This window comes from Botrytis sinoallii (genome assembly GCF_014898435.1).
Source record: "Botrytis sinoallii strain Bc 23 chromosome Unknown BSIN_001, whole genome shotgun sequence".
Lineage (NCBI taxonomy): Eukaryota > Fungi > Ascomycota > Leotiomycetes > Helotiales > Sclerotiniaceae > Botrytis > Botrytis sinoallii.
In genome coordinates, this window is record NW_024066028.1 from 3,499,944 (window position 1) to 3,521,834 (window position 21,891).

Below are 21,891 nucleotides of genomic sequence, written 5' to 3' on the forward strand. Positions count from 1 at the left end.
ATTGTTATTTTGTATTCTGAAGCGAGATTTTTGGGGTAAAGGGATTAGATGCCATGATAGCATGGAAACAAATGGCATCCACATCAGTGATTGGGGTTTAAGTACATTTCTAATGATTCATGAACATATTTTTTCTATAGAATTTATATTTTTTCAAAAGTTACCTTTATTATATCTCTTGCAATATTGAAGACCACTGTGCATATTGTGACTGAAAAGAAACTCTGGTAACATGGTACCTGCGACGGCCTTGGACGGGAGATGGTGATTTTATTGCATGTCAATATGATCCTCATCATGATCCCTTGCTAAATCTGAAGAATAATCACCAAAGCTCAACGAAATATAACATGCGAATAATAGCCATCAAAGGCATTCCCATCCCATCATATGATATCGAAGAAACCCCAAAATCCCACGACAAAATCCAAACGCGAAAGATCGATTCACGAGAAATGTCTGACTAGGTACCTGAACACCAACACGAGATTAACTTCATCTCTACCATCGCCACCAACAAAACTCAAGCATTTTTTCTTATCCTTCTCAACACAGTAATAGAGTTTTTTCTCTCCTCGCCACCCAACCCGCCACCGCATCCATCCCATTTCAAAGCAACATTACCATTATCCCCAACTCACCAACCTCAAACTCTATCTCTATCTCTATCCCCCTTATCTACATGCATACATACCCAGCGAAGCACATCCTCCTACCCCCACCGCTCTCTCCTCATCATCCCCATCCCCAGCCCCATCCCGCAAACCAACCACTCTCCCGGTACCCTCACCATCAAGACTAGTGCCCTTACTCCTCTCGCCATCCAAAATCGAGCTAGATACCCAGATCAAATCCCCATCCCAGCCACACCGCTCCAAACCTTATTTAAACATTCCAGTACCACCCATCCTCTCCTCGCACTACGCGGACACTATCCCAAAAAATCAAAGTGCTGGTACAAAAGTTAACTCGGTGTGCTAAGCTACTAACGTACTAGCCTGTCGATCTGCCGATACATGCAGCTTGTATCCCTGTAAGAAGGTTAAGTTAAGACTTAGGTACCGAAGGTTAGATAACCCTGGGTACCTACCTACCTACCTACCTATCTGCGGCTTGGGCGTGGCGAGCGTGGCGAGCGTGGCTGGTAAGTACCTAGGTAGGTTGTAACCTTATCGTATTCGGGTTGGGGGATGGGATGAGATGGGATGGGATTGTATGTGTGCTATGGGATTTTATATCTCGTGTTGTACCATAGATATTCAATGTAATGAATGTCTGATGTGATGAAATCGAACGCATTTTTAGGTGTGGCGAAATTTGGAGGTAGGGGGTTGAGTATCCCATTCATGTTTATCTTTTCTTGAGGGAGTGAATGGGATGGATTTATGTATGACAATATTCAATACCTACCTACCTAGGTAACCTTAAGGTTGTGAATACATTTTGATAATATGGAGGGCAAACATGGAAGGCTGAGATGAGAGATATGTGAGAGACCTCAAAGTGATATTGGAGATATCGATATGTGATATCATTTGGTGTGCGATGTATTGTATAGCATGAGTACAAAAAATGTTTCTTGACGTTGTGGTGTAAGGTTATTAGATTGACTACCGAAGGAGAGCGACGGTGCTTTTAACCACATCAGAAGGCATGGGTTATCTATATTTACAAAGACTTATCTGTATTATAATAAAAATGAATACAAAGCTATTTTAGAAATCAAGATGAATTACAACTTCCAAAGCTATTGGATATCCACATAATTCAGTTGGGTCTCGATGGAAGATCTACTATCAAGAGTGATGATGTTTCTATTGCAGACCCCCAGCATATACATTACATATCCCAACTCATTAGATGAGTACTCGAGATTTCCTATATTTTGATAGCATAAATATGAGGGGTTACATCCACCCTCTATTCTTAATCGTATTATTGTATTTTGTGCTTATGGTTGAGTATTCTATTAGTCGTCTGAAGTAGGTAGGTACTAGCTACTACAAAGGCTGCGTGATGTTAGCAAACAATACAAAAATAAACACATAGTTTCGTGGCATAGGTTAGCACCTACTTGAATCTTCCGAGGTGCCAAATTCAAACATTGACAGGTAGATGGATATATCAGTCCTCTGTGCTATCAAGCAATAAATTTCGAGTAGGTAGTAGAAGCCGTTAGCTTTCATGCATCCTAAAATGCGCACCCGGCAAGAACAATGCTTGGAACAAGAATTGCACTTGGCGATCTAGGATATGACACAATACGCAGCTGTACCGGGTAAGTAAAAACTTATTAATCGTCCAGTCCGGGGAGGAGGAAGAGATGATATGCCTAGTAGTCATTGTCTTCTTCACATCTTTTTTTTAGATCTTGAAGTACATCCGGGGTGTAAGTTTTAAGCATAAATCAATCCAGCTATGTATTTTTGGGCTATATCTATGAATAATGACACTGCTGCTTCACCTTCATGATGAACATTCTTGCTCTGAAACCGTCAAACTGCAATTTTTTAATCGAACGGCATTTAATAACGTCCCAGCTTTGGGAACCAAGTCTCCCAAGATGTGCTTGTCATCGGATATTTTTCCTGCCAAGGTCGTCATGTCAACAAGAAGGAAGAACGGCATCAACGGCATTAGTGATTTGTAAAGACAACGAGGCGCAGTTATCTCTTTTCAATGACACAAAAAGGTATGTCGATCTCTGTTGAAGAAATAGCCCAGTCGCAGGTTTGTTTCAGAATACCCAAAACGCTTCTCCATACTTTTGATTCGTCCATTTCCTGCGCGGAGAGGCAAATTTAAACACAAGCTTGACTCTTTTTCGCACAGACATGAGGGTAAACATCACTAGATCGTTTCGCAACACAACAAAGATGGATAATTTTCCGAATGTGAGGCTCCTTTCCTCATTCTAACCTTGTCTCAGTATTTGATAGCTTCCATAAAGTCTCGGCTTTTAGATACTGGATTGGCCGGATATAGATTTTCTGACGGTAAAGCAACTCCCGCATGAAGTCTGACATCAGATATTCTGAGATTCGGTTCCGAAGACTCCAGTTATGCTTGAACAGATGAAAATTCAGCTTGGAATACTAAGACAAAAGCTTGAGAGTCTGATGCGAGTTTTCTGATGTTGACGCTAGGACTTCCAGAACTGGTCATCTTCCATTTTGGACTATGCATATATAATACACAATCCCATTTGTTTTTATAGTTTGCCATTAAATGCTGTCTTCTAGAAACTAATAAAACATTACTTACCAACAAATAAATCATCATGCATTTCTCTCAATTCTCCACAATCGCCTTGATGGCAGCTAGTCTCGTAGCTGGTGGTAAGTTGTGTGGATCTCATTTCTATGCTTCGGCAGCTAACAAACTCCAAGTTCCAACACAAGCACCCAGTGCTGCAGATGCAAAGGTTCATACCGTTGTGGTTGGTTCAAGCAACACCTCTCTTCTTCTATTCACCCCGCAAGAAATCACCGCAAAGCCTGGCGACAAGGTGGAATTCCAATTCCACGAGAGAAACCACACCGTCACACAATCCGCATTTGATTCACCGTGTCAGCCAATGGCCAATGCAATTCACAGTGGTTTCGTTCCAACGGCGGCAAATCAAAGCATGATCACGACTTTCACTATGACTGTCAATAGTACAGCTCCCATGTTCATGTACTGTGCGCAGGGAAAGCATTGTCAAGCAGGAATGGTATTGACAATCAATGCATCGTAAGAGATTCTTATCCCACGTATTGGTCTATGCAGACTTTGACTGATTGATTATTTAGGAATGGAACCCAAAACTTCGGGACATATAAAGCGGCAGCAGCCAAAGCAACTAGTAATGTTCCAGCAGCGGCAGTGGGCGGCGGTGTCTTGGGACAAATTGCGGCCGATAAATCTACCACAGTTCCGCTGCGACGAATCTGAGGGAGAAGAGAGTCTGAGCTGAGGCGGGTTCCTGGTCTGAATGCGTAATGTTAATTGTTTATTTGGGTTTGAGATGAGCTTTCCCATCGGTGGTTCTGGTAATCACGTGTTATGTTTCGTTTACAATACCCATTGTTTATTTCATCTTGTTTTCATTTATGTCTCTTTGTTGTGTGCTGTCTCGTTGATTATGTCTGGAAGTAAAGGGTCGTGGTTCTAGGGATGGATATGTATCAGTTCGCAGCTCACGCTTGAGTCTGTAACAAACATTCTCGGAAGTATTGACACTTACCAGAGTTGCGAAGCTGAGAAATATAGAGGAGGTTATGTAGAAGAATTTTCCAATCAACGTGCGATATATTCAAGCAATAAACTAGGTATGTATGAGGGTTTGCAGTTTCAAACTGAAATCCGCACTGATCGGGGTGGTGGGGTCGCTGCTCTGATTAGTCATTGCTCAATGCCAAGACTCCTACCCCCTTCCGAAATGACCTTTGATGTGAGGTTTTCTAGAAAATCTACACCTGTATCCCAAGAAGAAAAAGGGAATTTAAATCTGCTCTCAGAAGACTGTGGGAATGATTTGAAAGTAACAAAATGTACTATTGAAACGAAAGGGTGAAAAGACGGCTACCAACGAAATGTTCATCCACTCGGGCCACTCCATCCCATTATCAAGACTCCAAGCCCACGGTGTGATTAAAACGCATAATTATATATACAAGAAACCCAACATTCATCTAAACTCCCCAGAGATCTGCTCAGATCTCTCTTCTAAACCTCCTCGTCCCTGCAGCCGTCTCCGAAGCAGGACTAGGCACTCTCTCCCCATTTTCATCCCACCCACTCGGTTCACTCCCCAGCACAAATTCCATGCTTCCTCCCTCCTCAAAAATATCACTCCAGACCACCCAATTCTTATTCCAATCAACACCATTCACCTTCAAACTCTGCACGTAGTAATTGGAATCCCCATTCCCGTCACCGCCTGTACTGGTTATGGTGAGTGTTTTGCGATTGCTAGCGGAAGATCCGCTGGGGCTTAAATCTATAGTTATGGATTCGAACCAGGGAGATGTGATTAGGAAATTGGGGGTCGCGGTGATGGGATAAAGACCAAGCATATTCCATATGAGCCATGTTTGCATGGCTCCTGCGTCCGAATTGCCGGGAAGACCAGTCGGAGAGAGGTTGTAGGTTTTGGCTACTTTTCGGGATTGGTAGATCGAGCGAGATTGGTTGTTGATAAAGTTGTAGAGGTAGGGGACATTGAATGTACTGAATTTTTTTAGTTAGTCGCTTCAGTGTTTTTGTTTCGATTGATATAGATCATGAGATACATACACTTCATTTGTGCCATCAAAGATTATACCTCCTGGGTTGTTAGGATTCGCGCCAACGGTAAACATCGTTTCCAATCTCTTGTAAAATGTGGCATCTCCTCCCATATATTCAATAATAGTATTCATATCATGAACATCGCCGAAAGAATAATGCCATGAGCTACCTTCATAAAATGGATCACCCCAGTATCCAATATTAGTCAACGGATCCACAGCAACAAAAGGTGTTGAAGAACCTGCTGCTGTGCGAGGAGCCACAAATCCTGAGTATCCGATAGAAATCAAATTGGGATTCCAGTGATTTCTCCAGTTTCGTGAGCGAGTTAGATATTTGGCTGCATCTTCTGTGTTTCCCAATCCATTTGCTACCTGATAAAGTGAAAAATCATTGTATGCATAATCCACTGCTCGAGAACCGGCACGACTATATGTCGGAGTGATATAGCCATATTGTTTCCAATCAGGTAGAGCACCTCGTCCTTCTTTTGTTGATGAGTCCGGAGCCATTGGGTCAGGTGGAACGGTATTGTTAGGTTGGACTTCAGCATCTTTCACCATGGCTGCGTAGCCATCATCCCAATTGATTTGACCTCTTACACCTTTCACATAAGCATCAGCGAGGACATTATCAGCATTGGAGCCACCTTGAGTTCGACCATTATAATTCGAAGAACGAGCATCGGGCATATAGCCATCGAAACGCCAAATATCAATCAAGGAGCGAATGTATTCTTCATAGACAGTGGGTTGAAGGACGTGAAGTAAAGCTGTACCACAACGGAATAAATCCCAAAGAGTGAATATGTCTTGATAATATGGTTCGGTGGAAGTCCATCCTGGATTTTCTCCTGTTTGATTTGTTGGAAGAAGACTCATGAAATACATGGATGTATATAGCAATCCAAGATTGGTCGCATTGGTAGAAGTAGTTGTGATTCTTGATAGAACTTCATCATTCCAAACAGATTTAGTGTCAGAAACGACATTTGAAAATGTGGAATCATTCGGGATCTCGTTGTTAACATTCTGGCACGCCTTTTCCTTGGAAATCCAGGAAATCCCAACTCTTGATGCAACAGCAGTTGTGTTGAATGTATAGAGCCCGCCAACGGCAGTGTTCAAGTCAGCCGAAGTAGCTGATTTGCTAGGCTGGATGACACTACCAGTACCAGTATTGGTGTATACATTCGATGCAGAAGGTGTTACGTTAAAATAGCCACCTTGATAAATTGATTAGATCGGAAATCGTACCATAAAAATTAGACTTACATGAATATATCGTCCAACCAGGAGATCTATTCCACCCATTGTTGTATACACCAGATGCCTCATAATGGCCATCTGAAAATATTTGAAAACTTCCTCCATCGTATGCTTGACTCAAACCTTGGCCTCTGAAAGATGGCACCACATGGCTAACATCAATCAGAATGTTGTTCCCGGTGCTTGTGGGAGGAAACGTGTATTGGTAGAGTCCAGCGTGTGATGTAGCAGCAAGCTCGACAACAACATTATCACTTGTCTGAGCCCGATAGTAACCCACAGAGCCTTGGTCAGGAACTGCTCTGCCGACAGTGATACTTGATAAAGGGTTGGTGATTGTTCCAACCAAAGGTAATTGGGCAACCGTTCCATATTTAGGTGCACCTCCAGTACCTTGCTCATGCATCATACTGAAGCCAGAGAAATTTCCATTAGGAAGATAGCCAGAGTATGAGTCGGTACCCTGAATGAGAAGATCGGGGCCAAGTTTGACCATTCCCCAAGGTCGAGCAACACCCGGGAAATCGTTTCCTCCATTTTGTGTTCCAGTACTTAAGTAGTTAGAGACTATCTGCATCGAAAGAGCCCTGTAAACTTACAACACATTCACATGTTGTGAGTAATCGGTTTGGGCTTGGACAATGTCCAGTATGAGAAAGGAAATGATCAAAACTGAATTCATAATTCGTCGACGCGCTATGAATAGCTTGAAAAGAGGAAGGAGAAACTTCGTGGTTACCTTGAGAGGTCTTATAAGAACTCCACAGCGCTAGCATATAATGTTCCGAGAATGGGATGTTGTGGAGGTTGTCTGATAAAGGCCACTTGAAAGGCTATGTCTAATGTTGGGCGCATGGATAAACTAGAGATATAAGACTGCATACTCTCTTGGGGGAAATATAGCAATTGATGACGCAGTACGACCTAAGACTTCTATAGGAGATGAAGTTGGTGAATGGTAAAAATAGGAAGGTGATTGGAAGTGGTGTTACTCTACCATTGTGCAACTAGCATATGCTGTAGAAGCAACATGCCAATTTTCTTCTATATTTGGCCTAAACTAAATTCGAAGCTATCGAACGAGGCGTGTTTTAGGGTGCTGATCATGTACTCTATCCAATGACATCGTCACTTGATAGTCCATAGTACTGTGAATCATTTTTAGATGGTCTTAGTCTCAAGAACGTCAACAACACTCAAGTAGTAATTGTGAACCTCAATATCTACTACTGAGCCACACGTGCGAAAGACGCGAGACCTCATTGTAGTATTGCCGATTGTTCTCCTGATCCTTGGTTCCAGTATATACCAGGATAATTGTGGGGTTTATCGGATAACGTCTCTCTTTCCGATGTAACACTATCCAACCACGGCAACGAAAGGACCTCATGGTGATCTTGAAAAGTTCACAGGTTAAATCACTGTTTATGGAACACTGCAGACATGCATCAGATATTTGGTAGAATTCGGTCCTGAGTGACGTATCAACTGTGATTTTCAAAGTTCAAGTCGTAAGATAAACAAATGAGATAGCAAGATGAGAATAAGTTCATGGCTTCAAGTTAAGTTTTTCTCGAGAGTTTTGGCGGGCGGCTATGTCAAATTAGTGTTATACGCTCGAAGCCACCGTTGAGGCGAATTTAGCGCTGTAAGACTACCGATTCGAGCGTTTAAACTTTTACAGAGCCACAAGCCACAAGTATGAATATCTCCGAAGGTACTCAGAGCACCTATGATCGAAACCGCTACCACTCAACTCATGCCAGTAAAAGATCGCGATTTTTGTTGTATATCTAATGAAGTTGCAATTTTACATTCTTTCTTTTTGTTGCCCCCACCAGTGGGTGCATGGATTGACGGACACTTCCCATCTATGGAAACCTATAACAAATTCATTTTTTGATTTTTTGATATCGGAATATATCAAAGGATATTCGTAAGTCCATTTCTGCAGTGTCCCGTCAGTCCGTACACCCACTGGTTCCCCCTTTGAAAATCATCCAGCCCTACGGCGGTTACGCATAAATTAACGACATCATTGCTACCCACAATATATTGCAGCCATTCATCACCCATTATAATATTGATAGCGAAGTTATGTCGCGGAATGACTGACAATCCTGAAAGCTTTGGTAGTGAGAGCGAAATTCAAATTAAGATCGCCAAATCCTCTCGCGAGCCAAACCCTAATCAAGGTATATATCGCTGTTAAGGTCGGTCGTTAGGATTGCACGATGACCCACTTTGGTTTGATCTGAAGGAGTATATTGGGAGATCTTAATTTCTATGTTCAAAATAGGGTATGGCTGTATCAATCTTGCTGCCTGGTAGGAACCATCACATTATTCTGGGAGGTTGCGCTATGTTTCGTTTCCCTGCTTGTTAAATCCCGTTTCAGTAACTCACGCAGCTAGTGAGCATCGCTAATTTGGGGAACGGGAACACTAACATTTTCGGATGAAAAGGATGATAGAAATCAGATAATTGATAAAAACGATCATTTCATCAAGCAAATGCAAACATGTTGGGGTAATCTTATCTTTATTTTCCTTTCTTGATGTATGGACAAGCTTTAAGGAGAGTTGTATGCAAGATATATGCTTCAAACTATTCTAGCAGAAACCAAGAGGAAAGTGTGAACACAAATGGTCGAATTTAGATTTGTCAAATTATGAAATTGTGATAACGATAGTCAGTGAAATCGCATCTCAATGGTTCTTTTGCCGCAGCCAAGTATCTCTCCTTCTTGCATCTCGAATTGGTGTATCTCTTCGAGTGTGAAATTCTACCTCCTCGTAACCAGGAATCCTAATACCTAACCCACCTTCTTTATCAGCACCACCACCAGCGTTACTGCTGCCCTCTCCAATATCATTCTCTTCCTCCATCGCCGCAGTATCCCTTGAATCATCTCCAACTAAAGCCCCAAACCTCCCACCAACTCTATTCTTCAACTCATCGAAACCACCACTCTCGACTATCTTCCCCTCTTCCATCACCACAACTCGGCCCGCCATCTTCATCATTTCAGCTGTATGACTTACAACCAGCGTGGCCATTCCTTCTCTCTTCTTCAACTTCTGCACAGTCTCTCTTATCACCTCCGCACTACCGCCATCTAATCCGCTCGTCGCTTCATCTAATATCAATAACTTGGGTTTCCTAACCAGCGCTCTCGATATCACAATTCTCTGGGCCTGTCCTCCCGATAACTCTTGCCCTCCATCTCCTACCATCGTGTTATAACTCTGTGGAAGCGACGTTATAAACTCGTGGACCCCAGCATCTTTGGCTGATGCAATAGCAGATGGAAGATTAGCACAGGAAGAAGATTCTGGGAGACCATAAATGATATTATGGAAAATAGTGGCGGGAAATAGAATCGGTGTTTGTGGGACCAGTGAGATAAAAGCTCGGAGAGACGGAATGTGACAGTTGGTTATAGAAACTCGATTGAATGTCAACGGGGGTGGTGTTGAAGTATCTGGTGGATAAAGACCAATAAGCAGAGTAGCTATAGTAGATTTTCCGGAGCCGGAGGCTCCGACAAGTGCAGTTGTTGAGTTAGGATTTAGGGAAAGAGAAAAGGATGAGATCGTTCTTGTTTCGGGGCGAGCAGGATATGTGAATGAGAGGCGATTGAATTTGATTGGAAAAATTGTCGAAAGTCGTTCATTTCCTTTATTTTCATGGGAGGAAGATGAATCGAGATTAGCCAACTCAAGCATATGCGTAGCTGTAACGCGAGAAGAGTTTATTTGTGGTATCATAGCCAGCATATTCGTACTATTTGAAATGCCGAACAGTAGAAGATTGACGGTTTGTAGTGCAGTCGCGATACTAATCTCTCTTTTGGTAATGAGAACCGTGGCATAATAGAAGATAGTTGCAGTGATGAAGAAGGACATCGCATCTGTAAGTCCCCAAAGTAACCCCGAGTAGTTTGCTCGTACTCTCCCAACTTTATAAAGTTCTTCTGTAGCTCTGGTATGCTTCTTCTCGAAATAAGTTTCCAGAGTAAAAGCCCGAACCACTTTGATGTTAGAGAAAGTCTCTGAAAATATGCTGGTTGTCATTTCAGAAGCGTAGTTGCATTTGTTTTCCCATTTTCCACTCACGCGATTGAATGTTTTGGTGACAGCGTATATAACTGGGCCAGTTGCCATTGAGACTAATGTGAGTTTCCATGTATTCACAAAAGCCCATATGATTGATATCCATAGCATAAAAAATGCTGTAAATACAATACCAGCAAAACGACCAACGAGATTACGCATCTCTTCAGAGTTCCTATCCAAGACCTCGTTCAACCGACCAGGAGAATTTCTGGATTCCTCAAACCATGACTTAGGTTGTGCGAGAATTCTTTTTAATGCTTCTACGCGTAGAGCACTCACCCAAGCTTGTCCGGCACGTTCTAGAGCATAGTGCGAAAAGAAGCATGCTATGCCATCAATGATAGCTATCCCGAGTAAGATAAGCGACCATTTAAAAGCATTCGAGTTTCGATTCTCCTTTTGGTAAAAAGTGTCGAGAAGTTTGGTATATATTATGGCAAAAGCTGGGGTTGATACGGCCACAATAAATGCTGCAGCAAATGCACCCGAGAGAATTATGCGCTCTTTTCTGTTCAGCATTGGCCAAACAGTCTTCAAGATCTTAGTTAAAGTATCGGGTTTGAGATGACCCATTTCGTTCATCTCTTTGGATTCATCCGCATTCTCGGTGGAGTCATCTGAGTATTCCAACAAGGAATCGATTGGCACAACTTTAGAGTCTCGATTCGTCTTGGTTGACACCAAGCTGAGATGGCGTTGAACCAGAGAGCTTCTATCAAAACTTGGCTTGCCTGAGGGATTTTCTGGTATCGACTGGAATCCTGCGTCTTGATACCTTGGCGGCCGAATAGAATGTTTGGACTGCCGACTATCTGACGCTTTGAATTTCTGAAATTGTGAGGTGGGTCTCTGCAAACCATCAAGCCTTGAACGTGAACTGTCAGTCCCTGATGTCCAAATGTTATTTGATTGTAGGTCATTTGCATAGGCTATTGAAGCATATCCAAGAGACAATCGTCTATTTGATATATCCAAGGACCTACGGTCTGCTGCATTTGGGCCATAGAGTGTAGACTGTGTGGAGAAACGAGGTGTCAGTTCTTGAACAAAGTCTTCAAAGCTTCCGGTTAATGGTGTTTCGGGGTCCGAGTTTCTTCTAATGTTAGAAAGGTCTATCGATTGTTCCACAGGCAATTCCGGGAGTGGCGAGAATGTAGCGAAAGTACCATTAGCTTTCGCAGAAAGTTTTCTACGATAACCTTCCTGAACAACTCTACTTTCCTCCATAACGTAAACATAGTCATCATCTAATATCTGTGAAATATCATGAGTCACAATGATTGTCGTTTTTCCTTTCCTCCATTCTCGAATATTATCCATGATTTTGATTCGATTGGTAAGATCCAGGGCGCTAGTTCCTTCGTCGAGAATCAAAATTGGTGCATCTCGTAATCTAGCTCGAGCCAATGCAACACGCTGTTTCTGTCCACCACTTAGTTGTCTCTCCTTAGAACCGATCAGAGTATCAAGTCCATCAGGAAGGTCAGCAATTACTTGTTCTAGACTGGCTGCAGAACAGGCATCCATGATATTAACTTCATTGGTTATTCCTTCCTTGCCAAACTCTATGTTCTTCCTAACAGTCTCGTTGAATACCACACTCTGCTGCAGTACGAGAGTAATGTTGCGTCTCAGCCAATCGGTATCGAGATCTTGTATACGTTGGCCATCTATCAAGATACTCCCTTCCTGTGGTTCGTAGAATTTGAGCAATAAGTTTCCTAATGTACTCTTCCCAGAACCACTTTTACCAACTACGAAAGTAGTTTCGCCAGCAGGGAAGAAGAATGTTGTTTTTACAAGAGCATTATGTTGTCGATTGGAAGGATATGCAAATGTAACCTAATCTTAATCAGTTTTGGCGGTCTACTGTGGCCATGTTTACTTACATCATTGACTTCTATATCACCGCTGCAAATTTTGGGCATCATTAATCCCTCTGTATACTGTGCAACCCCTCCTCTATCCACTTGATTCATGATAGACTTGAGAGTCGCTCCAGCGGGACATTCCTTTTGCCAAGACAAGCCATTGTGGTTAAACCAACTTCTATAGCCATCATTCCAGTCAAACAAGCATAAAACGTTGTAAGAACCTTTCCGGCATCTAGTCCATGATCGACCAAGTGAGACCATACCCAAAGCCTTGAAACAAAGATAGCCACCATGACAAACTTCGTAATCCCAAATTGAAATGCATTTGACCTGGCTTGGATCATGTAATGGATTGTTGATCGTTAATTGCTGATAAATACTGCCAAAACTTCCTGGTCCTGTCCGTTGAATGCCTTGACAGTATCGATAGCTGTAATCGCTGTATTTGTGAATTCGAAGCTTGCGATAGCTCACTTTCTGAGCTTCGATTGCTGGACCCATCTTTCTAGAGATCAGATAAAGTATTCCACCGGCGACTGGAAATGTCACTATAATTAAAGAGTCAGATTCCAAGAGTAAAAGAAGGCAGTCCCAAGAGCTGCACATGCGCTGGCAGTCTCAAACAGGAGGAACCCAAGAGGCTGGGATGTGGATAGTTGGAGCTCTCGAATTTGGCTGTTGTTATTTCAGTATTGCTTAAACTCAACAGTGAATAGATTCCACATACGTTTCAATTCGAATCAACAATGATCCGATGCCATCTTTACGTAGATCAAACCATTCCAAGTCCTTCTCCAACATGCCGGCAAACATTCTTTCGCGCACGCTTCTAGCCTGGAGCTCTCCAAACACCATCCACGAGCACAGAAACAGACCTTCGAACAACCATACCGCGCCTCCGAGAATAGTTATAGCTATGCACCATTTCGAGACTTGTTTGTAAGGTCTCTTCTGCTGTGAGAACACCAGCCCCAAAGTTTGTAAGAGTACCAAAGATATTTCCGTAAAATATTGCCGATATAGGTTTGAGAACGCCGCTAATGATGCAAATAATATACATGGAACTATGTTGGATATGTGCTTTTTTGTCGTAAATGTGAATAGGGACTTGAAAGATGATTTGATGTCTTCATCGGCTTGATAGTCATTGATACTTCGCAATTCAATAGACGAATTTTGGTCATCATCTGGCAGTCGGATGCGTGATGTAGAAGTAGAATGACTATGATTTTTGTGACTCTTCGAGCCTTTACCTTTCAATATTGTCATTGAAATAAATTTTGCGTCCGACAAATGGTGTTGAAACATCAGAAAGGTTTGTTGCAGAATGGACAGAAGACATCAAGCAACACTGCAACCACCATGGTCCAAAGTTCTGCAATAATAATCAGACCTACATCACTTCTAGTCGAGGACTAATCGTGGTGTTTCCCCTTAGTATTGTTCGTTAAGCGAAGCGTGAAGAACAATACAATCATTATCGAAAAAAACAATCTTTGAGAAGAACATTGTTCTACAAGTATTTACTAATTCTTTTCCAGAATTCCAAGAGACTAGAGATCTAGGCATCGTATGTTAATAAAATATATCAATGATACCAACCATGATAATGACGTAGTAGCATCTTGCAAAATGAACAAATGTAAAGCAATTTGAACTACCAAAGCTTCGATGTGGCAGCAGGGAATTTCTCTTATAACAAAGCGACAATGGAACTTCCAAAACAGGAAACGTTATTGTAATAGCGTATCATTGCTGAAAATTTCAGATGATCCGGAATTGTTTGACAAGTCTCAAGTGTGCTGCCAATTGAGTGTGACCATCGAAGTCACTTTAAAAGTATTTGAATAGTGATTGAGGTAGTTTTCCAGAATCGAATCTTGTTAATGTATCTCCGTTTGAGTTGGCGAATCGATCCTCGCCATTGCTTGTATAGGCGCTCTGCAGATCAGACAGACATGCAGTGACACAATCGGCATGGGATGTGTAGTCAACCTCAGAATTCTGAGGGATTATCTTTCGAACTCAGTTCTAGCATCATTCACATACCTTTTTTCTTTGGTACCTTTATTCTAAACTCACGGAGGGCTTTGCCAACTTTCTTATCTCTACACACACAAATGGAGTATAGCTAATGTGATCCTTTGGTTTGTTCGAGGCTCCGCAATTGAAACGCAGCATCTAGGCGAATAATTTCGCCGCTACATGGAGATGCAAAGGTTTCCGACTCCGCTTTCTTTATCACAGTTTCTTGAATACACCGTGACAGCTTCGACCGAAATATATTTCCGGGATCAATTACTCGATAGAGAAACAATCCTTTATGGCCAACTCGAGCTAATGATGTGTGGATTTTGAAGGGGACTAGGCCGATTCTTGTGCTAAACGGTTTGATAATTCTGACCATCGTGGTAGGTCTTTCGACTTAATTGTCTACAATCTAGAAGCTTTGAAACCCAGCTTGAGGCTGAAGTTTGTGATAATATAGATCGGCCCGGGCGGTTCGTTGAGGAACAATTATTGACACTCCCTGGGTGTATATTTACGAATTCTGCGCTGTAAAGTGTATTTTCCGTAGGGAATCCGAAGAGTTGGCGAAGTTGGCGAGGTTGGCTGCAAGGACTCGAGAACGTCAGTCAAAGTCACGAGATCAATCAATTAACCGATTTCCCTACTACGTGCACGTCCCTGCTATATGCACGATCTCGATCACCCTTTTTGAATAACTTTAAAAATTAATAACAATTCCCAATTTATAAGATAAAGAGCTAGCAATTTAATTGATAAATGATAAGATACAATACTATCTAAAAACATAATAAAATCTTCAGATTTTGAATTTCGATGGAACTCGTAGTGCTCGCCCTCTACTAGATCGCAATATGACCTCCTCCTCCTTCCCCTTCGAATTATTAGCCTCTACAGCATCAGAAAGCTCTATAGTCTTTGTCGATGTTAGATCTATAGTAGAAGAAGCTTTGGGGAACTTTTTATCTCTTTTGATTGGAGATTTTGTTGATTTTAGAGTCTTTTTAACCTCCTCTTTCGCATCACGTGCAATCTGACGATCAACCTCCCTCTGCAATACCCTCTCTTTCGTCTCAATCTCCTTCCTTCCTTCTCAGCTTTCTTTTCAGCTTTTATCTGAAGCTTAGCTTCCTTCTCTTGCTCCTCTTTAAGTGCTTTATCTTCTTGATACGCTCTAGCTTTAATAATAGCAGAAGGTGACCATAAAAAACGCACCATTCCCCTCCTCTCCAATGAGATTTAAACGCTTTGAACGAGCTCTTTTCCTTTTTTCAAGCTTTAGAGCCTCTTCTAAACCTTTAGATCTATGCCCCTGTATAGAAGCTTCAGCTCCTAATGTAGTTGCAGCCTTAAAAAGCTTTAAAGTGATCTCATGGGTGGGAGCGCGACGAAATTCTAATTTCATTCTACGCATCGCTTTTGACGTATACGGTGTAGCAAGAGCATCCCTGCGAGTTTTAAATGATGTAGGTGGCGTAAGAGGAGCTTCCGGAGCAATACAGTCGATCGTAAGACTCCTATTCCATAGGATATATGCCCGTTTTTTCGAAGGATCGTAAGATATTATGCCTCGTACAAGTGAGCTCCCAAGCCTTTTTAAATATGCCCCAAAACATGCGCTTTGTCATACCAACAATCCCCCCGCTATTGTGCATCAAATCATTCAATAATGTACTGTAATTCGTCGAAAGGGCACCGAAGGTTCCAACGTCGAGAGGCTGTAGTCGATGTGTAGAATGAGGGGGGAGAATTAAGACAATAATCTTTAATTCATCGCATTTTGAAAGGAATTCCATATTGACATGACTAGAATGACCATCGACAATAAGTAGACGATATCTTCCACCTGCTTTTCGACGTGTAGCAGGGTCGAATACGTTTATAAGCCAATATAGGCCAAAAGCATTCGACGACCACCCATTGCTTGAGGCTCCAAAATAGGCTTTATCCTTCTCCCCTACATCCTGAACCCATGTATCTTGTAGATCCCCTGAGTCTCCTTTATAAATAAGAGCGGGAGGGAGAGCTGTCCCATCAGCGCATATAGCTGCCAATAGGGTGATAAACTCTCTTGATCCATCTTGCCTAGCTTTTGTCACTCTGCCTCTATTATAGGCGCTAGCACTCATTATCCTCTTCATAGTCCTCCCCATACCGATCATAAAGCCCTTCTCGTCCCAATTGTATATATCTCTCGGCCGTATATCGTATTTTATGGTCACTTTTATCAACTAAATTAAAAAAAGAGGGGCATTAGCAAGAGCGTTTTAGGTAATAAAGATCAACAACAATAGAAAATAGCTCAAACCAGATCATAAAAGTAATCAAATATAGCAACATTATCGGCTTTCACACGCAAATTATCAATGCAACGGAGATACCGACTTTTAAGACGTGTTGAATGCCTCTTGACAAAATTGCTAGTCCAGTTCTTTCCCACCTCTCTGCCTAGGATCTCTTCTGCAAGGTTTCTGACTATGCGGCTTGTAGGAGGGATAGATCTCTGTGTCAGCTTGTTGATTTGATCAACTAAAACCTCCTCCTGATCGCTAGAAAGCGCTTGTTTCGTATCGGAGAGGAACTGTTTTCTCGAGGTGGTTTTACCTCTATGCCGCCGGGAGAGCGTGGATCGATCAATTTTAAAGAAATTAGCTGTCTGGGTGTATTTAGGAGCTTGAACCCCTTTCAAATGATCTAATGCAAGCTCTATACGAGCCTCTAAAGGCATATCATCGATGTTTGAAGCCATAATGTTGATATTTTCAAAGTCGTGCACGTAGTAGGGACGTGCACATAGTGGGGAAATCGGTTAACCTAGCAGCCGAGGCTTAACACACGCACATGCACATCATGCACACTTCACTTCAGTTATCAATTTGATCCTTATCTACTCCTTCCAATACCGTCTCTCATCATATCTCTTTATGAGATCGCCATCGATTACTTTCTCAGAGATGGGAAAATTTCGCTCACGTGGAACTCATACTTTGATATATCAAGCAGGCGTGAGGAATCTAAGTGCTAGCGAAGGTTGTGTGGCTTGCGGCACATTTATTCTAATATCCTATGAATTCAATTCTATTACGCTAAAGTTATGAACTTGTACAAATGGATTGCAGAAATGAGTTCTTCACGTTTACTTTTCAGCCTAAAACCCCCCCTTTCTCGCAGAAGGAGGGTACCTTGGCAAGAAATATTGGTATCAATCAACCATGTTCAAGTTGCGATACAAATATGCCAAGAAGCCAATGTGGTTGCAGCCGGTCAGGGGTTTAAATCAACGACCTGCCAAATCTAACAGTCTATGATCAAGAACAGGCTCCCCGAGCTCCCCTGCGAAGAAGACTCGAGATAAACCATGAAGGCTTAATCCCCCGCATTATCTATTGGACAGGCATCATCAATGCAGTAGCAAGTTTAATTGACTTCCTAAGATTCAAGCGAAACTATAGGTTGTACAAAGGCTCGTCAGGGGATGCAATCGGGTGATGATACTGAAGAAGAAATTGATCAGCAAGCCCCTCGTTACATTGAGGTACAAGCAATGCTATCATGATTGAAAACTACCATGCACGAGTACTTCATCGGTCCAAACTTCCGTGAGAATCTTCAATCAAAATGTTTTTCTGCATGGTCAAAAAATGGCACGTGTAACAATTATGCTACCACGCGAGCCACACCGATATGATTATTATTTTTGGATGATATACCATCTACCTGCTACCATCCTTTTACTTATGTTTCTTTTCTTGCTACGCTTTCGCACTTTGATCATTGATCATGTCGAGGTTTGAATATTCACAAGTTGCGGCCGACGAAAAGTCGGACAATGAGCGACCCGAAACTCCTCGCCAAAGGTCTCTAGCAAGTGCAATATTGTTGACATTGGCTGGATTTGTTTTGTTCACTGCATTTACTGCATTAGTTGTGGGACTTGCAAAGATCGAAGACGTTCAGCCAATCGACGAGTCTTCCAATACCAATTCTGGATGGGCAAATAATCATGAACACGAAACTCGAGCAACGGGTGACCCATATCTCATTGGAGTCGGCAAGGCTGATATCACAGGGTAAGACTCGAACTCTGTTCCTACATTCCCCTGCTATACTGATGTCACTCAATAGTCCTGTTGTTGAAATAAACTTTATGGGCTATGCTAGTCTCCCACAAGTCGGAACAGGGCTGCGTCAACGCATTTACTCCCGAGCCTTTATTGTCGGTGATGTAAACACCCCTGCCAACAGATTTGTCTACCTAGTTCTCGACACAGCATCTGGGGATACTGCAATCAGATATGGAATACTTCAAGGATTAGCTGCCTTGGGGCCGGCATATGCAATATACGGGCAAAACAATATTGCCGTCACAGGAACACATCAACATTCTGGTCCTGGAGCATACTACAATTATCTTTTGCCGCAAATCACTTCATTGGGTTTCGATAAGCAAAGCTATCAAGCAATTGTTGATGGCGCAGTTCTCTCGATCAAGAGGGCCCATGATTCGCTCACTACTGGATATCTAACCACCGGAGACACAAACATCACAGATGCAAATATCAACCGTAGTCTTTACGCATATCTTGCCAACCCTGCAACGGAAAGGGCATTATATACGGATAATGTTGACAAGACATTATCTATGCTTCGATTCCAGCGGGCTTCAGATGGATTGAATATTGGCGTTTTAACATGGTTCAGTGTTCATGGTACTTCCATGCTGGAAAACAACACACATGTTACTGGTAAGTCATTCAGAGATTCCCTATGAGAGATACATCTTCTGACTAAGCACTATAAATTCAGGCGATAATAAAGGAGTGGCAGCTTATCTATTCGAGAAAGCGGCCTTGAAAGACCCTAAAGCCGCTCCAGGTTTCGTCGCTGGTTTCTCACAGTCAAGCGTCGGAGACACCTCACCAAACGTTCTTGGCGCCTGGTGTGACGATGGCTCTGGTCAACAATGTACCCTAGAGAACAGTACTTGTGCCGGTATCTCTGAGACATGTCATGGTAGAGGCCCAGCGTTTCAAGCATTAGATTTGGGAACTCAGAGTTGTTATATCATTGGACAGAGACAATTTACCGGAGCTCAAGCTCTTTATGTAAGTCTTTTCTTCCCTCTGTCAAGAGTAATTTGCTCAAATTCTGATACTTATAGAACACATTGGATTCGGTCGGTACTCCTATCGTGGGAGGAAGTGTCAAATCATTCCATTTCTTCCAAGATATGCAATACTATGACTTCCCTCTTGCAAATGGATCGATTGTCCAAACATGCCCTGCAGCATTAGGATATTCGTTTGCGGCCGGTACAACCGATGGACCGGGAGCCTTTGACTTTGTACAAAATGATCCAGGTGCACCCTCAAATCCTCTTTGGAGTCTGGTATCTGGTCTTCTCCGAGTACCAACTGCTCAACAGGTATGTTCCCAGTCATATGGGCGTTGACTATAGATCTATTATTAATCATCTTCAGGTCGCTTGTCAATATCCCAAGCCTGTTCTTCTAGACGTGGGTGAGATGTCAAGTCCTTATGCTTGGTCTCCCAATATCGGTAAATTATTTCTCAACTCAGTTCTCAACATTTATCTCACATCATCTTCTCACCCCATCTCCCTCACATCACCAAACTTGCCTTAACCCGCTAACTCGCTCAAGTCGACGTGCAACTCCTTCGCGTCGGACAACTAATAATGATCATCTCCCCCTCCGAAGCAACCACCATGTCCGGGCGACGCTGGAAATCCGCCATCTCCGCCGCAGCCGTATCTTCCAAAATAACCACCGCCACCCCCAAAGTAGTTCTCGGCGGTCCCGCAAACACATACGCTCACTATCTCGCCACCCCCGAGGAATATTCCATCCAACGCTACGAAGGTGCTTCAACTTTATTCGGCCAACATGAACTAGATGCTTACATTCATCTCACCGCATCCGCCATTGGATATCTCTCCGCTACTAATACCAGTCAGCCTGCCCCGGGACCCAGCCCACCAAACAACGTCAACTCGAGTTTAAGTTTTATAACCGGGGTAGCGTATGATAGCGGATCATTTGGCAGCGTATCCGTACAGCCAGCTGCATCCTACAAGATCGGATCTGTAGTAAACACGACATTTGTGGGAGCTAATCCTCGCAACAACTTAAGATTGGAAGGTACATTCACGGCGGTTGAACAATTGGGTTCGAACGGGAATTGGACAACAGTGAGAGATGATAAGGATTGGTATTTGGTGTATACTTGGACGAGAGTTAACGGCTTGACGGGTACTAGTAGTGTGGTTGTGAGTTGGGAGACGGGAACTGGAGATGGAACAACGGCGGGCACCTATAGAGTTAGGTATAATGGGGATTCGAAGAATATTTTGGGTACGATTAGTCCCTTCACGGCGGTTAGTAATAGTTTTACCTTGAGTTGAGAGGGTGGTTTGGGAGGAAAGGTATTGTTGGGGGGGATGGGGGGCATTTGGTGTGTTCGAATGAAATGTGAGATGACATTGGTACGACAAATGTGGAAATGAACTTTTTGTATTCAGTATTTTAAATCTATACTTCTACTATCTTATCATCATCCGAATCTGATGCAGGGTCCTCTGCATCTTGTGATGCCCAGCTTCCTGCGATACCATTTGACTGCGATGAGAATGGTTTTGGCGAGGAGGAAGGTTTGTCAGATCTTCGAGCCAAAGTCTTCATACCTGCGTCCACTTTCTCCTCTCCTTCCTCATCTCGCATCAAAACCTGTACCAGTCTCTCACAGGCCTCTCTCATTTCATCGTGATCAACCTTCAAATGCAATTCCCTTATGATTGGGTAAACCTTGATCTCCCTCATAAGATCTCTCCCTTCTCTTGTGGTTGTGAGCAACATCAATGTTTCCACATGTGTTTGCATGATAATGGGATCACTGTCCCTCTCCTTATCTGGTGGTAATAGTTGTAGATCTGGTAGCATTGCCATGGTTTCCTCTTCATCGAATTCCTCATTCCCCATAATAGGTAGCAGTAAATATGGTAAGATATTGATCTCATCCTCTGACAAGAATGAAGGATGTGATTCAATTTCGAACGCAACATTCTTTATCGTCGATGCAACTCCTTTTCGGCGAATGTCTGATTTGTGTTCGGTGAAAACCGTCATTTTTGTGAGAGGTACAACCCCATCGTATTCTTGTTTTGTCAGGAAGTATTTTCGTCCTTCTTCGTGCTTGGCTAGATCTGCAAACAAATATGCGAGGTAGTCATAATCAGCCTCTTTATTGTATGTTCCATCTGCACCCTTCACAAAGAGGTCCATCAGTTGATCGATCGCGCGATTATTCGAG

The 21,891-nt window shown here is 42.6% G+C and overlaps 5 protein-coding genes across 5 annotated transcripts; 2 read left to right on the top strand and 3 right to left on the bottom strand.

Annotated features, from left to right (window-relative positions):
- Nucleotides 1–3,280: 3,280 nt before the first annotated feature.
- EAF02_000780 (uncharacterized protein) lies at nucleotides 3,281–3,936 on the top strand (the record flags this gene model as incomplete). The annotated part of the gene is made up of 3 exons (XM_038896828.1): nucleotides 3,281–3,338; nucleotides 3,390–3,735; nucleotides 3,795–3,936. 3 exons carry the CDS (start codon nucleotides 3,281–3,283, stop codon nucleotides 3,934–3,936), a joined length of 546 nt encoding a protein of 181 aa, XP_038763687.1.
- A 761-nt stretch (nucleotides 3,937–4,697) lies between these two features.
- EAF02_000781 (uncharacterized protein) lies at nucleotides 4,698–7,224 on the bottom strand (the record flags this gene model as incomplete). Its single annotated transcript, XM_038896829.1, has 4 exons — nucleotides 4,698–5,214; nucleotides 5,281–6,499; nucleotides 6,549–7,093; nucleotides 7,142–7,224. The coding sequence occupies 4 exons, from the start codon at nucleotides 7,222–7,224 to the stop codon at nucleotides 4,698–4,700; spliced, it is 2,364 nt and encodes a 787-aa protein (XP_038763688.1).
- A 2,026-nt stretch (nucleotides 7,225–9,250) lies between these two features.
- EAF02_000782 (uncharacterized protein) lies at nucleotides 9,251–13,803 on the bottom strand (the record flags this gene model as incomplete). The annotated part of the gene is made up of 4 exons (XM_038896830.1): nucleotides 9,251–12,502; nucleotides 12,550–13,082; nucleotides 13,139–13,209; nucleotides 13,262–13,803. 4 exons carry the CDS (start codon nucleotides 13,801–13,803, stop codon nucleotides 9,251–9,253), a joined length of 4,398 nt encoding a protein of 1,465 aa, XP_038763689.1.
- Nucleotides 13,804–18,342: 4,539 nt separating this feature from the next.
- On the top strand, nucleotides 18,343–20,986 carry EAF02_000783 (uncharacterized protein; the record flags this gene model as incomplete). The annotated part of the gene is made up of 6 exons (XM_038896831.1): nucleotides 18,343–18,632; nucleotides 18,688–19,307; nucleotides 19,369–19,667; nucleotides 19,724–19,987; nucleotides 20,043–20,121; nucleotides 20,226–20,986. The coding sequence occupies 6 exons, from the start codon at nucleotides 18,343–18,345 to the stop codon at nucleotides 20,984–20,986; spliced, it is 2,313 nt and encodes a 770-aa protein (XP_038763690.1).
- A 127-nt stretch (nucleotides 20,987–21,113) lies between these two features.
- On the bottom strand, nucleotides 21,114–21,863 carry EAF02_000784 (uncharacterized protein; the record flags this gene model as incomplete). Its single annotated transcript, XM_038896832.1, has 1 exon — nucleotides 21,114–21,863. One exon carries the CDS (start codon nucleotides 21,861–21,863, stop codon nucleotides 21,114–21,116), a length of 750 nt encoding a protein of 249 aa, XP_038763691.1.
- Between the last annotated feature and the right edge of the window lie 28 nt (nucleotides 21,864–21,891).